This window comes from Balaenoptera acutorostrata, chromosome 5 (assembly GCF_949987535.1).
Source record: "Balaenoptera acutorostrata chromosome 5, mBalAcu1.1, whole genome shotgun sequence".
NCBI classification, from domain to species: Eukaryota; Metazoa; Chordata; class Mammalia; order Artiodactyla; family Balaenopteridae; genus Balaenoptera; species Balaenoptera acutorostrata.
Genome location: NC_080068.1, coordinates 87,062,287 through 87,076,381, shown reverse-complemented (window position 1 = coordinate 87,076,381; position 14,095 = coordinate 87,062,287). Strand labels below are relative to the sequence as shown.

The following is a 14,095-nucleotide window of genomic DNA, read 5'->3' as shown; positions in this document are numbered from 1 at the left end:
TTATTTTAAATGAAAAAGCTTTTTATAAAAAGGAGGTATTAATGGATCTAAGCATTTGCTAGTATATATATTGATCTTAGTATTTTAAAATTACAACATTTTCCTCCCATCGTTAAATGTAATATGTAACCTACAATAATTCATGGGGATCAATATATTCACAATTAAAATAGGGTACAGAATCAAGAAAATGCACAGATTCACAGTAGTTATTACATAATACATAATAGAAAAATAATTATTTTATTTTTGACATTTTTCATTGCAAACATAGACTATCATCTGTCTCTGCTATTCTATAATTACTTTTGGTAGAAGTAGCATTTAAGCACAGATTCTGAGATTTCCACCTTTGTTCAAACATCACCCTCTTTTCTATTTTTATATCAAGATGGAACATTATCTCTCATAATTTCTTATTTCTCTTTGTCAATTTATTAACATAATTTATGTATTTCTGTATTCATTTTGAACTTTCTCCTTGCATTAGTGGACTGATTCTAAAGATTTGAGAATCATTAAAATAGAATTAAAAATAACATTTGACCCTCCTTTTTCTTTTTATATGTTTTTCTTAACCCACTGCTATGTCTTGAAGTGATAATATGTTTTCCTGACTCTTGGCATCCTTTCCTAAATTCAACATTGTCATTAACATTTTATTGTTCGGTAGTATTTGCTGAGTATCTTCTGTGTGCAGAACAGTATAGTTTTAGGAGACTGTCACTGGTCTTACTTCTGAGGTGAGACCAAACATAAAACAATTCACAGAGAGTCTGCAGTCAGTTAGGAGTAATAAATGGGGAAAAAAGAAAATATGCACACATAAGATAAAGCATGGGAAATACATACTGATTTCTATGTTTATTAAGAAATAAGGTAAAATATCACAATCATACTACTGTAAAGCAATATGAAAATTATTAGTGAAATAAGGAAAATGTTTCTAGAGATTTAGTTGCCAGTAAATTTTGGCCCATGGTGTGCATGCTGTTTGTACTAGAAATACTTTGTAATTGTTTTAAAATCTGCAGTCCCAATTCAGTGAAACATTATAAAGAAGAGAATGTGCTTTAAATGTTTTCCCTTTGTAAGTTTGATTTTGAATTAAATTAAAAAGATTTTATAAAGACTGTACACTCCAAGTATGTACATGGAGGGAGAGGTAGTGGGTTAGAAATACAAACAAAACAATATTCCTGGCCAATCTTCTATCTGAGACAAAATAAAAGGAAGATTTGTGGAACCATGTGTTTGTCTTTAGTAAAACAAATTTATAAATTTGGGGGAAATGTCACAATTCTTCTTAGCTTTCCCATTAATAACCTACCATATGTAGATAATCCTTAACATTTAAAAAATTCTACTGGTCCCAGTCGTGATTAGTGATTTCTACCAATAGTATTCAAGTTCTAAAAGTACAAAAAAGGTTCTTTACCTTTCTCGCTATTCTGGCAACATTAGTTTTATACTTTATATTAGAAAGAACCAGTCTGAGTTATAGGTGCAAAAATCTGTACATTTATGCCACTTTCAAATCATACAAGAGCTTAATGAATACAACTATTGCCAAGAATAATCTCCAACAAATATTACAGAACCTTTTTATATTTTTTTTCCCAAAATATTATGTGTACATAGCCCTGACAATGTATGGCATTAATTTGTCCCCTTAATGAACCTAAAATGTTTTTGTTTTATTTTGTAGTTATGATAACCTTTAAATTCCGTATATATTAAGTATTCTATCCAGCCAACAGTAGTAACATAGTAAATTGTGATGTCCAATTGGGTAAAGATTTGCAGCACACTTTAAATACAACTTAAAGACTGTACATGATGTTACTTTTTTGAGCAAATTGTGAATAGTCATAGTAAAAGCATATACAATTAAAAATTTTGGTTTATTTTGAATTCCCTGGTCTATTATTTCAATACTACCCTTACACTTTCAGGGTCAATAGGTAATATATTTAAGATGAATGAAGTAAGAAATATATTCCGATTTCCTAGCACTACATCTAAATTCCTGTTTATCAGCTGTGCCTTTAATAGTTTGTCAACTGCCAGAACACTCAGTTTTAAACCATTTGCCTTATGGAAAAAGTATTTAAAAATGAAATCTTCTTACAATGGATTAGCTCTATATTTATTGCTCTCCAAAATCACTGACCCTTGTTTTTATAAGGAGTCTATTTGTGGAAAACATATTTGAAGTGAAGACTACAGAATAGAAAAATGGTGAATATGTGGAAGTAACATATCAGATTTACATGTGTGTGTTAGTGACATTGATGCTTCTTATTTCTGTTTCAGAAAGGGAATTTTCAGTTTTTCCATAATAAAATCTAAGCTCTAGGTATTGTCTCAGAAAATACAGAGTTAACCAAATAGATTTCAACATGTTATGTTAACCGTTTTGTATTGAATTAGTTGTCAGTCGACCTTAATGTATGTAATTTATGTATTTTTTAAATAAGATTATTTACAATCTTATACCTTAGTGACATTCAGAATCTTTTCTCTTACAGCCATTTCGTAGAGTGACGTTTTCTGTTGTGAGTCAGCCCCAGGACCCACATCAGGGGTCACTGCAGAGTTGCTATGACAGCGGGCTGGAGGAGTCAGAAACACCAAGCAGTAAGAGTTCATCAGGGCCAAGGCTGGGTGCCCTTCCACTCCCAGAGGACAACTATGAAAGGACCACGCCGGATGGCAGTGTTGGTGAGGCAGAGCATATGGAAAATGGTAGGGGCAAACACAACATCACACACATAATCACACTAGTGAGCCGTAATAAGTAGACTTGCGAAGGTCAGTCTAAAACCAAAATAAAATAGCTGACACTAAACCTGGTTTATTTGAAATAATCAATATTTGCTAAAAGTACAGAAATGCCAAATAAAGGAACATAACTCTATAGATAAAATTCACCAAACTTGCACCATCATTTTAAAACAACCTGTCATAAATAAACACATTTACAAATAAATCAGAGTAGTACCTGTTATGGAAAAGACTAAACTAGTCCATAATACCTAAACAATAGCCACTAAGAAAGGTCTTGTGTGATTCTTTTCTTCTATTCATGTTTGTCATGCAACTATTTCTTCAATTGCAATCATCCAGTCTTGGTAAAAGGAAATGACAGCAAACACACCTTGCTGGATTCTTTCTTCTCATAGGTATTTAGAAAAATATTTTCAAACCTCTCCCTTTCAAGTGATAACTGAAATGGAGTTAAAGAAGGAGAACAGTATTATCTTATTCTCCAAAATATATTGTATATGCTATTAGAACTCCCCTCTTATTTAATTATAAGGTTTTTCTCATTTTTGTGCAAGGGAAAGGGAGGAAAGAAGATTATATCACTCTATATTCTTATCCTGTTGTGAGATGGTTCTCATATTATCACAATTGGCCTTATGTACACTTTCCTTTAAGTTATAAAGTTAGATAGCAAGTAGTGCTTATGAAACTTTTCATATTTGTTTATGTTACCAAAGACAATTAGGTGATCTATATTTTGGATTTCAGGTTACAAGTAAATGCCTGAAGAATAAATTTGTGTCAAATAATGGAATGGTAAAGTTCTTGCTAACTTTATTATTTCATATATAAAAATAGATTTGGTTATATGCAGAGAAAGGAAGGGGTATCACACACATTTTTATTTCTAGTGAAACCTTGAAGTGAATTTTGTCTTTCACCACTCCATCCCCCAAGTGAAGTAAGACACTCTAAATTTTGGTTATATGCCAGTTTCTTTAGTGATGTTATGCAAATAGAACATATTAGAGCAGGAGAAAGTCGGATTTTTTTTTTTCTGGACATTTACCTATGAATATTAAAACTCAACATTAGAGAATAATACATTGTAAATGACCTTAAGTGAAATTATTGTTAAATTAAATCATGTTAAATAATTATTTTTCCACACTGTTATCTGGTTGAGCAGATATGATATTGAGCAGGGTCTGATGATTGACAACTTTCTTGATTAATTAGCCAGAGATTAAATGCATTTTGCCTTATGGCTATGAAGTCATGCTTACCTGTGTGTATGGCAGTGTGTGCTTATGTGGATGGGAGTTTGATATGGTTTTTAAGAATTCACATTTTTTTTTAGTATTTTTTTAAATAAGTATAAAAATTTTGGTATGAATTGCAATGCAGATGAATGTATATTTAAGGCAAATAGGTTTTAAATGCTTTGCACGAAAGTAAAAATTAATTAAAAATACCGTAATAATGTTGTGTATATACACACACCACCCCCCAAAAAGGCAGGATTAATTTACTTTAAGGGCATTAGTCTATCTGCATTACCTTTTGATGATATCATATAATTTTATTTGTGTTATTTGTGTTTTAAAAAGTACTTGTCTCACTATAAACAACATAAAGTACAATTAAATATTTATTTTTGGGATTATAATCATGTTTTAATGTTATTTTCTGTTTTTTAAGTTTGAGGATTCAGTGCCATTAACATAAGAAAGAAATAATGAATAATAAATGTAATTATATAAAACAAACACATAGCAGTTACTTTTTAGGAAACATACATGTCATGGAAAACATAACTGGTGAGCTTGTTGAGAGGCTAGAAAGTTTACTGAGAAACATTTCCCAAGGAAGACTTTTAGTTATTTTTTATAACCATGTTTTCAGTCTTGTCAACGGCCAAGGAACACAATAATGTAACTGATTTTTCCTGATTTTATGTGACTGACACTTGAAATTCAGTGTTTGTGTAACCATTTGTCATCTGCTAGCTGTGATTCATGTTAGCCCTGATCTATAGGTAATGACACAGGAGATGTGATTCACTTTGGGCCATCCAAATGTAGCAGTTGACATTTGAGTAAGAGTTTTGTTGGGTTCAGGTTTTCAGACTATTATCTAGCAGTAAAGTGCAATTGTATGCTTGAATTCTGGTAGTTTCATCTTCAATATTAATGGAGCATTCTGGCATAAATAGAACTGGAGTTGAAACCTGTCAAATATTCATTTGTCACATTTAATTGGAATCCAGGTAATCTGCAGTGTTTTGCTTGGTTAGGTTTTAATCAGGATTTGTATTGGATTTTCCATGAAAATACCATTTTGGATGCTGTCCTAGTTCCTAATTATTATTACCTCAAACATTTTTCTTGAATTTTAACCTATGTGAAACAATGCAGTTATAACTCAATTTTTTGGATTAACTTTCCTTGTAAAATTTAGAAGATAAATTCCAGTGCAATAATTTTATAATATTCCAATGTGATGAGGCAAACTGGGTATAAATTGGGACAGCTAATGATAAAAATAAATTGTCACAGATACTGTAGTAAGGAAATAACCAAAATACAAGAAAATTTAATTACATAGGCAGTGAAATGCACTTACGTTTTACAAAAGCTTTTATTTCTGCCTTCTATTCTTTAGCATAATAAAATTTTATTAAGAGCTTATGGGTTAATTCTCTTTATAACAAGTTTTACCCTATATTTCAACCCACATTAGTGCCAAATGATAAAAGAGGCTTTATTTTCTTATTAGCTTAAGTAAAAGAATACAGTGTAAGAATAAACATAATTTCTTGAAACTAGAATCTATTAATTAATGTGAGACCCACCATTCTGATCATTTCACATCTGGGGTACTTATATCCCATGGGTCTCTGGAAAGGAACAATGAAAATTATACATTAAAAATACTTTTTAAAAAACCCTCATGAATTATGCTTTTTTTAATTAAAAAATCACTAACATTTTTTCTTTTCCTTTAATTAATATCAATAGTATGATTACTTCAAGTTGATCCTTTGATAAAATTGGGGAAATTGGTTGTTATTTTATTAAAATACATTTAATGGGATTAAATATTTTAAAATATGGAGTACATGGTGGGAAAATACTTTATCATTAATGAGATTTTAATGATAAAATAAATTAATAATTTAAGTGAAAACCAAATATTAGGCTTAAAAGCACCATCACATTAAGGGTAAACCATTGACTATGCAAGAGCTTGCCCTTGTCTTAACTATGCAGCAGGCTTCAGAGTCTGTCTTGGAATGGTGTTTATGAGTTTCTTTATGTCTATTGTAAGTTTTTATTTTGACCCCTGCCTTCATGCCATGGTCTACTTATTCTTCCAGAAGTCCCCCTGAATCATATTTGCAGAGCTAGTTTGTTCTACTATGTATCACTTGATCATATAATATGTTTAACAACTCAAATATGGAAAACAGCCCACTTGACCTCTAATCCCAATTTTCGTTTAGGATTGGGTAGGTCACTTACTCCTTTTGGGTCTGTTTCTATCATCTATAAGGCAATTAACTAAATTAACGTGAAAACCATATGCAGATCCAATAAGCTGCGATTCTTTTCTTACATCCAATTTTTCTTACAAAGTTTATTCTCCTGAATAGAAAGAGAACTTTGGGTCTCTTAGTGAGATGGTGAGTGAATTTGATAATATGCAGTAATATGGGCAAAGCAGAAGTAATTCTAGGGCCTTCTTCACAACTTATATAACACATGTGCATTCTAATAGTAGATAATGAATGTATTACATAAATCAAAGAAATGAATCTGGTCAAAGGGTGTGATTTCTGGCCAGGTATGTGGAAAAGTTTGTCCAACAGCAGGTCAGTATGGGAGACAGTTTTGGAGCCTCCCCAAATTACACTGTGCAAGAGAGGCATTTTTAGGTCTGATCTGGCTTTGGGTACAGTGCCCTCAAAACCATTAATTATGATTAAGTTATCTCACAATTGAATAAGCACATTTCCTTTCTTACCTCACAGCATAAACTTTGGTCAGAGTTAAGAGTGAACAAAAGGTACAAAACAGTATGTATTTTTCCTCTGGGTAAACTTACAAATAGTATAACATAGAAATAAATTTAGAAAGAAAATAGCAGTTGATCCATAAGGCAGGTTTTTAAAAAGTTAAATGGTCAGAAATTTGGCCATTCTAACTGCCTAATTAATTTTATGCTTTTGATTTTCTCAGACATTTAAAAGATAATTTTGATTTTTATATGCTTATATTTTTGAATTTCACACTTCCAAACTTTCTTACTTTTTCAGACCTATGTAAACTAGGCTTAACTGTTTTATTCATTCCCCTCACTACACATGCTTTAGTGTTTACAGCACATTGTTCTTGAGGGTTGAAACATGGTGCATTCCTCTGGGAAGTCTTTTTGTATCTGCCATGGACTTTCACATTGCTTTCAGAATTAAATAACAGTATATTTGAAATATCATTTGGAAATGAAACATCATGTTTATATGACCAAGGGTAATTAGAATAGACACTAAACTCATATCCTTGTGTGGGATAAAGGACCCTCTACTTTCTGCTTTTCTTTTACATACCCAATTTTCAGTAGTCATCTGTAAGGTACTATCATCTGGTTATCGTTGGTTTGTGCTGTCTTCATTTAGATTGAATTAACAACACTGTCTCTTCCAGCTTTCCAAAGATGCTCATATACTTGTTAATGGCATACTCATAATAGCTCAAAACAAATTCCCTGCAAATTTTTGTTTGTAGGAAGAGACATATACCTTGGAAAGATTCATTTTCATGGTTCTGCATTTCACTGTGTCTAGTTACCAGTGTCTGACTGCATTTTTTTACTTTTCTAGCCATCTGTAAAATGGCTCTGTACCTCCCAAGTATCCCCAAGTCCACACCGCCCCCCCCCCACTTCTGGAGGGCCTTATTTACTCCTACTTCTTCATAGTGATTATGGATAGTGATAATAGATTATCTCTAAGCAGAGTCTCAACTAATCAAGATGTGTTCTAGCTTTCCAGTAAAATGAGCAGCACAATCTAAATGAATCTAAAGAAGACATTGTCCTGTAGAAGAAGAGGTAATGTAGTAGACAGAATGTACTGGCTTAAGAAACAGGCTTGAAATGTAAGGACATCGGGTTAAATCCTGATTTCTCCTCTTACTAACAGTGTAATTTTCTGACTTCTCTTAGCCCCACTTAATAATAAATCATAGGATTGTGGAAGACACTAAGTGAGATAATAACACATAATAATTTATAAATAAATAGTAAAAGAGTAGCAATAATTTTACTAAATTAGTTGATGATAAAATTATTTACTACTATTATTTAAATAGTAATAATAAAATAATTGTGATTATTATTAACTTTAGGTAGATTTGACATGACACAATGGCATAATCATGAAAACATCATAAAATGTTTAGTTTCACAAAGATAGCATTCTAAAATGACTGGTAAGAATGATATTCTCACCTTGAATACTTCCCAGTCAGTTTCTCATTTTTGTGGGGTACCAAGGGGTGACACCCAGTGACATTTAAACATATCAAGGAGCTAAAAAGAGAGGAAAGAAAGATTCTATCCTGAGGTATCAAATCAACCCAACGCTTCGTGCGCTCTGTCATTTAAGGTGAGGAGAAGTCATTATCTCCCTGTATTCTCTTCTCTCTTTTTTAATGTTTTTACATTTTATACCCAGTTTTCCAGTTGAATGCATTATTCTTCAGGTGTATATTTCCCTTTGAACTGCTGCAAAGTATTCACACTGACAGAGAAAATGAGATGAAAAAAGTGTCCTATTAGTATGCTTACCGAACTCTCAGCCCTTTCTTTTTAATCTCAGTATTAATAATTAACACTGATAAAATGTGTGGCCATATTATCCTTTTTATTCTGATTTAGTCCTTTAAAACTAGATCACTCTGCTGAGCCCTTATGACATTTGAGGAGGGAATGAGCTCTCATCAAATCTCAAAGTGACTTTGGAGGTCATTTAGGGGGTTTGTTGCCTCCAGACTCTCAAAGCATTTGCTTATCTGGATTTCAGCACACTTATTAGATAATGAGTTCTATGTTAAGTTCCTTATTTAGTCAAGGTGTTATCCCCATACTTGCATTCTTCTTTGCTTATACATTGTATATACTTTTGTTCTTCCTCTGATTTTGTTCTAAAGTTATATATAAGAAACTTGATGTTGCTGAAATATGATAACACTCAATCATCTTCTGTGTGATTTAAGGAACTCTGGAGCTAACTTAAAGTGTAGTTAGCACTCAACCTCAGAGGTTAGACCACTTATTGAGAAACTCTTTCATCTCAGTATTCCTCTTTTAGGTTAAAACACTCACTGTTGTTACTTTTCCTATTGCAGGTATTTTTTTTTTTTTTTGTAAGAAAAGCATTCTCTTAAGTAAAGCAAAACAGAGTAATATCCTCCCTGTCCGTTGTTTAATGGGGTAATTATATAGTGACAAAGCTGTGGTTATTCATTTTGATTCAGCAAACATGTATGGAAAATAAAACTTGGCCAAGGCTTTCTGAGGAAGTAGAAGTGAACGCGAAAGAGTATCTGCCTTCATGGTGGAAGTCCTTAGGTTAGGAAGATACAACCTTGATTTCAGTATCTTCACTATAATATGAAAAGGAGAAAGCTCGTCAGAGAAGTTCAGAGTGGTATGAAGCACAGAGAATGGAGAGGAAGATTATTCAGATGAAACAATTATAAAGGCACTTGCTGAAATCTTTCCATTTTATAAATAATAGCTTGGGCTGGAAGAAGGCCTTGAAATGTTATCTGCATCATAGCCTCTCTTTTTACCTCCCCATCTTCTACATGATTTAAAAATAAGTACTATATTGGCCTGGAAGCTTCATGTCAAGCTAAATGAAGTTAAATTATTTGTTTGTTTTACTTTTCTAATCAAGTTATTGCTTTTGTTTTTCTTGGTGCTAAACATAATTAGTTCCAAAACTCCAGAATTTATCATTGATAAAATTGTCAGCACATGGTAAATCCAGGTCTCATCTACAGAACAGATTAATTTTTTGTCTCTTTTCTTTCCCTGCTCATAAATATGGACAATTACTAAAAATACATGTGCTTTAAATAAGGCTTTTCAAACTTAATAAGAGCCTGTAAATAATTTTTTTTAAGTTCTTGTGATTTCTTTTCAGAAGACAAATTGTATTACTCAAATCAGATGATTAGATTGGGGTAGATTGGATTAGATTAGGTTTATTTTTTGAAAAACTAATTCATTCCTTCTGTTGTGGTTGCAAATTGTTTTTGTAATTGTTATCTCAAGATTCGAGTTAAATATTTGGGTATTTGTCTTTATGTCACATTCCCTTTCTATCTGAAATATAGACAACAGGTTGCCTTATTTTTAAATCTTGTTTCTGATAAATTTTACTTAATTTATGCAGGTGTATATTTTTTTGACATCAGTCTCATTATCTTGTATGCCTTCTCATTACTGTACAGAAAGTGTAAGTTTATTACAAAATGAAAAAATATTTGAAACACATGCAAATTTAAATGCCTCCTTTAAAACAGATTTTCAGCTGCTAAAATGTGATAGTCACAAAGGAAACTATGTTTTGATACTGTATATTTAAAAGAAATCTGCAATGAGTGCTATAAAATATTTTGGTAATAAAAAGATAGAACAGCATCCTATTGTTTAAAAATAATCTACTCATTCATTTCTATTGCAAAATGTATCTTCTGTGATTTTATTTTTGCTCTGAAATGCTTAGCATTTCCAACGATGAGGTAATTGGGGGACCCACATATGATCTGAGAGTGGTGTGCTACTCTGAGGTTGCATTCCTGCGAACCATAGTTCCCTATACTGAATTGTGCACATTGTTTCTTTTCAGTATGAGGTTGCATTTCACCAACCCAGCATTTGTAGCAAAAGGTCATCATAACCATAGATGAAATTTTATACAATGAACAGGGAATTTGGAGTATTATGAGAATTCATGAAGTTCAATAACCATTTGTTGAGCATTTACTCTATGCAAATTCCCACGAAGGATCCAAAGGTGAATGAGACATTCTCTCTGCCTTCTAAGTGTTAGATATTGTGATGGAGAATGACATGTACAGAATTAGGTGTTTAAAAGTAAAGGTATGAGAGGCTCTAGGTTTAGAGACTAAAGGTTACCAGAACCAGAATAGGGTATGAGTTGGGCATGTGAAAAACCGTAGCCAAACTTTGAAGGATGGGTGACTAGGATTTGATAAGCAGAAAAAAGGGTAAGGTTATAGAGAATAGTGAGTGATACCAAGGATACCAATGGTGGGAAGACAGAGGTGCTATTTGCCAACTTGGGAAAAATGGAAGGAATAGCATCTTTCCAGGAGAACGAACCTGATTAAGACATGTCAGATTTAGGGTACCTTTGAAAAATTCAGGTGATATCTAGCAGGCTATTAAAATGTACATTAGAAACTTGGGAGTAGAAATAAATAGCAGAAATACAGCGTTAGGAGTCATTGGCACCCTGATGATTATGAAACTTGGAGAATAGATGTGACCATCAATTAAACATATGACACTAGAGAAGAGAGAGATTGTACCCAACACAGAATCTGAAAAAAATACTGAAATATAAGAGAATAATGAAATAAGCTTCAGAGAAGGATATTTTAAAATAAAAAAGCGAAACCAAACAAAGCGTGGCAGGCTAAGGGGAAATTTAGAATTAGAGTTATACATAGATGTTCAAAAAAATTGTTGAATTTAGTTGTATAGACTAGGAACCCTGTGTTGCCAATAGAGATTCAACAGAAGTGAGACAATTGAGAAAGACAATTGAGAAAGCAGAAGACCAGGAGATGTAGTGTAAGAACACACTTGAAATTTTTTCCCAAGGTCAGCAAGCCCATTATAATGTCATTGTCAGAGGCAGGGGCATGGTTGCACCCCTTGACATCAATCTTAATAAATTTCTAACCAACTTATACTTTATGTTATGTTCAGGATTTTTTGTCGCTCTTTCTACAAAATTTTCTGAAAGTACAACAGAGTCTGAAATTTCTGTATAATAGCTTTTGCTATCTTCCCTTGAGATACAATAATTACTCTTTTAAGTGAGTTTTGGCCTCTCATGTAACTTCTATGTTTTATTTTATACTAGGTCATCATTCGTCCGTCTCACTGGCTTGGAATTAAAATAGTATCTGACTAATTGCATTTTTGGTGAGATCCAGTAATTGACATCAAACATTTTTAGTTATCATCAAACATTTTTATTTTGTGATTATAAGATTCCTGACACTGTAATAGTGCTATCAATTGTTAGTAATATTATGCAAATAGATATGCTTCAAAACAGAAAACAATGAAATAGAATTTGCAGGATAAATAAATTCAAATTGTAAAGGACTATCCAGTTCCAATCACAGAAATGCAAGGTCAAAGATGCTTAGCACAGCTAGTGCACCATGCAAGGGAAGAATTGCCTCCAAATGTGTTATGTGCGGAGACTTACTAATGATGATTTGCCAGGCAGATGTCACTTTTGATGTTGTTTTTATCTAAGAAAGGACAACTATCAATGTCACATAAATGTATTCTCCTTTGTCTGTATTCATTGTTGCTTAGTAGGAATTATAAGTAGGGACTACATTGATAAAACTAGTCTTCCAGCCCAAGGTAATCTAAATAATTGTTACATAATCATTTCCAAACAAAACTTCAACTCCTGTTTAATCATGCACATGTTTATTTGGTTCATCAAAAACCTCTAGAAATGTGCATCCTTTCCGGTTACTGAGTGGCCTCTAGGTGGTACCTGGAAATTTTTTCTAGATCCAAATATCAGTTTCATCAGTGTGCAGAACTGTACAGAACCAAAACAAATTCTAAACATTATTATAAGACCTTGGTGTTAAACTGGAATATTAGTTTATTAAATTTTGAACAGGAGAATATCCCATTCAAGAAATAGGAAAGTCCCTGCTTCTTCTCCAAGGCAATATTCTTTATCTCTAAGGAGACCCAAGGAAAATCAGTATACCTCTTAAAAGATTGACTGGCGAGGATGAAATCAGAAGAGGAACTCTTCATCCAGACCCAGTGAGGCGGATAAGGTCTGCTGTAACATGTCTACCGTTGACCGAGATCCTCTCCTGAAAACAGATTGCTTTGGCACCCTAGATTCAGGGACTCTTTTAGTACTAGGCAGCAGCTGCAATTCTGTGTCTCTAACTCATGTTTGCTGTTTTTGTTGTTTGTTTGTTTTCTCTTCTCTTTAAGGTTATCTCTTAAGGAAAACATTTTTTTTTAAATATGTAAATGATTTTCTTAATATCAGCTTTAGGCATGATTTAATGGCCAGACTTTGTTTCCCTCCTTGCTTCTGGTCCATTCTGTAAGTTGTCTCTGCATTATCTAAACATTCAATTAATTACCCATCAATTTCATTGTTTACTGGGTTACTCTTAATTAATACCTGACTCTCAAAATACTGTGTCAATCAGAAACATCTAGACTGATATGTGATTTTCAAAATCATTATTTATATAGTCATAATTTCTCAGATAATTTTCACCTAAAATAAACTCATTTTTCAATTATACAAGTATTTGAGAAAATTGAATTTAGGGCCCAGTCCTTATTCTTTCCCTTCACTTTGGTTGAGGCAATGTTAATCATACATCATCTTTAAACAGGTGATTGGAAAGCAACATGTGCACACAGAACCATATTTTATCAGAGTTTTGGTGTTTTTTTTCCCCCCTTAAGCTTACTGCCCTTTATTTAGTGTGATCAATTGTATTCAGCCTTCACTAGTTCTTTGAGAATTCAATTTTAAGAGGCACTTTTAGTTTCCTGGACAACATTGGTTCATCTCTTTTTCCCAGAATTAATGAAGATCTAAAATCTAATTCTTGCCTATTTCAGCCCCAGACTGTTTTTATCCTCTTTTGTGAAATCAAACCCACATGCTTTTCCTTTGCAGCCTATGTCTGAGTATTATCTATGTCCCCAGAATGAAGTAGCTATTAAATTAGTTCTATCAATTGTCCATGGGTTTAGAGGTCCCCATGTGTGTTTTTCTTAAGTAACCACATTTTATTTCAGGGCACAAAGTAGAAGACTTCTGACTTGATTACTTAGCCTCTGGTCTTTATGTTTTAGTTTTGAAAATAGCAGGGAAAATGCATTACTCTTCTTTACCCTAATGAAAAGTTCTGAGCTCCTCTGACAGTCATTTCATTTCTGAAGGAGGATTAAAGGAACGTCCCACAGATTGACTCTGAGATTTTATATT

At 32.7% G+C, this 14,095-nt stretch overlaps 1 protein-coding gene across 7 annotated transcripts in view; it reads left to right on the top strand.

The window, feature by feature from the left end:
* The window catches only part of PCDH7 (protocadherin 7), a 409,841-nt gene that overhangs the window by 190,217 nt on the left and 205,529 nt on the right, over positions 1–14,095 (top strand). For 4 of the 7 annotated variants that reach the window (XM_057546764.1, XM_057546766.1, XM_057546767.1 and 1 more), the window contains exon 2: positions 2,532–2,748. The exons of 1 other annotated variant lie outside the window; for it this stretch is intronic. In XM_057546764.1, the coding sequence (XP_057402747.1) occupies positions 2,532–2,748 (217 nt within the window). The remainder of the gene's footprint in view (positions 1–2,531; positions 2,749–14,095) is intronic. 2 more of the 7 variants (XM_057546765.1, XM_057546769.1) reach the window with 1 other exon arrangement.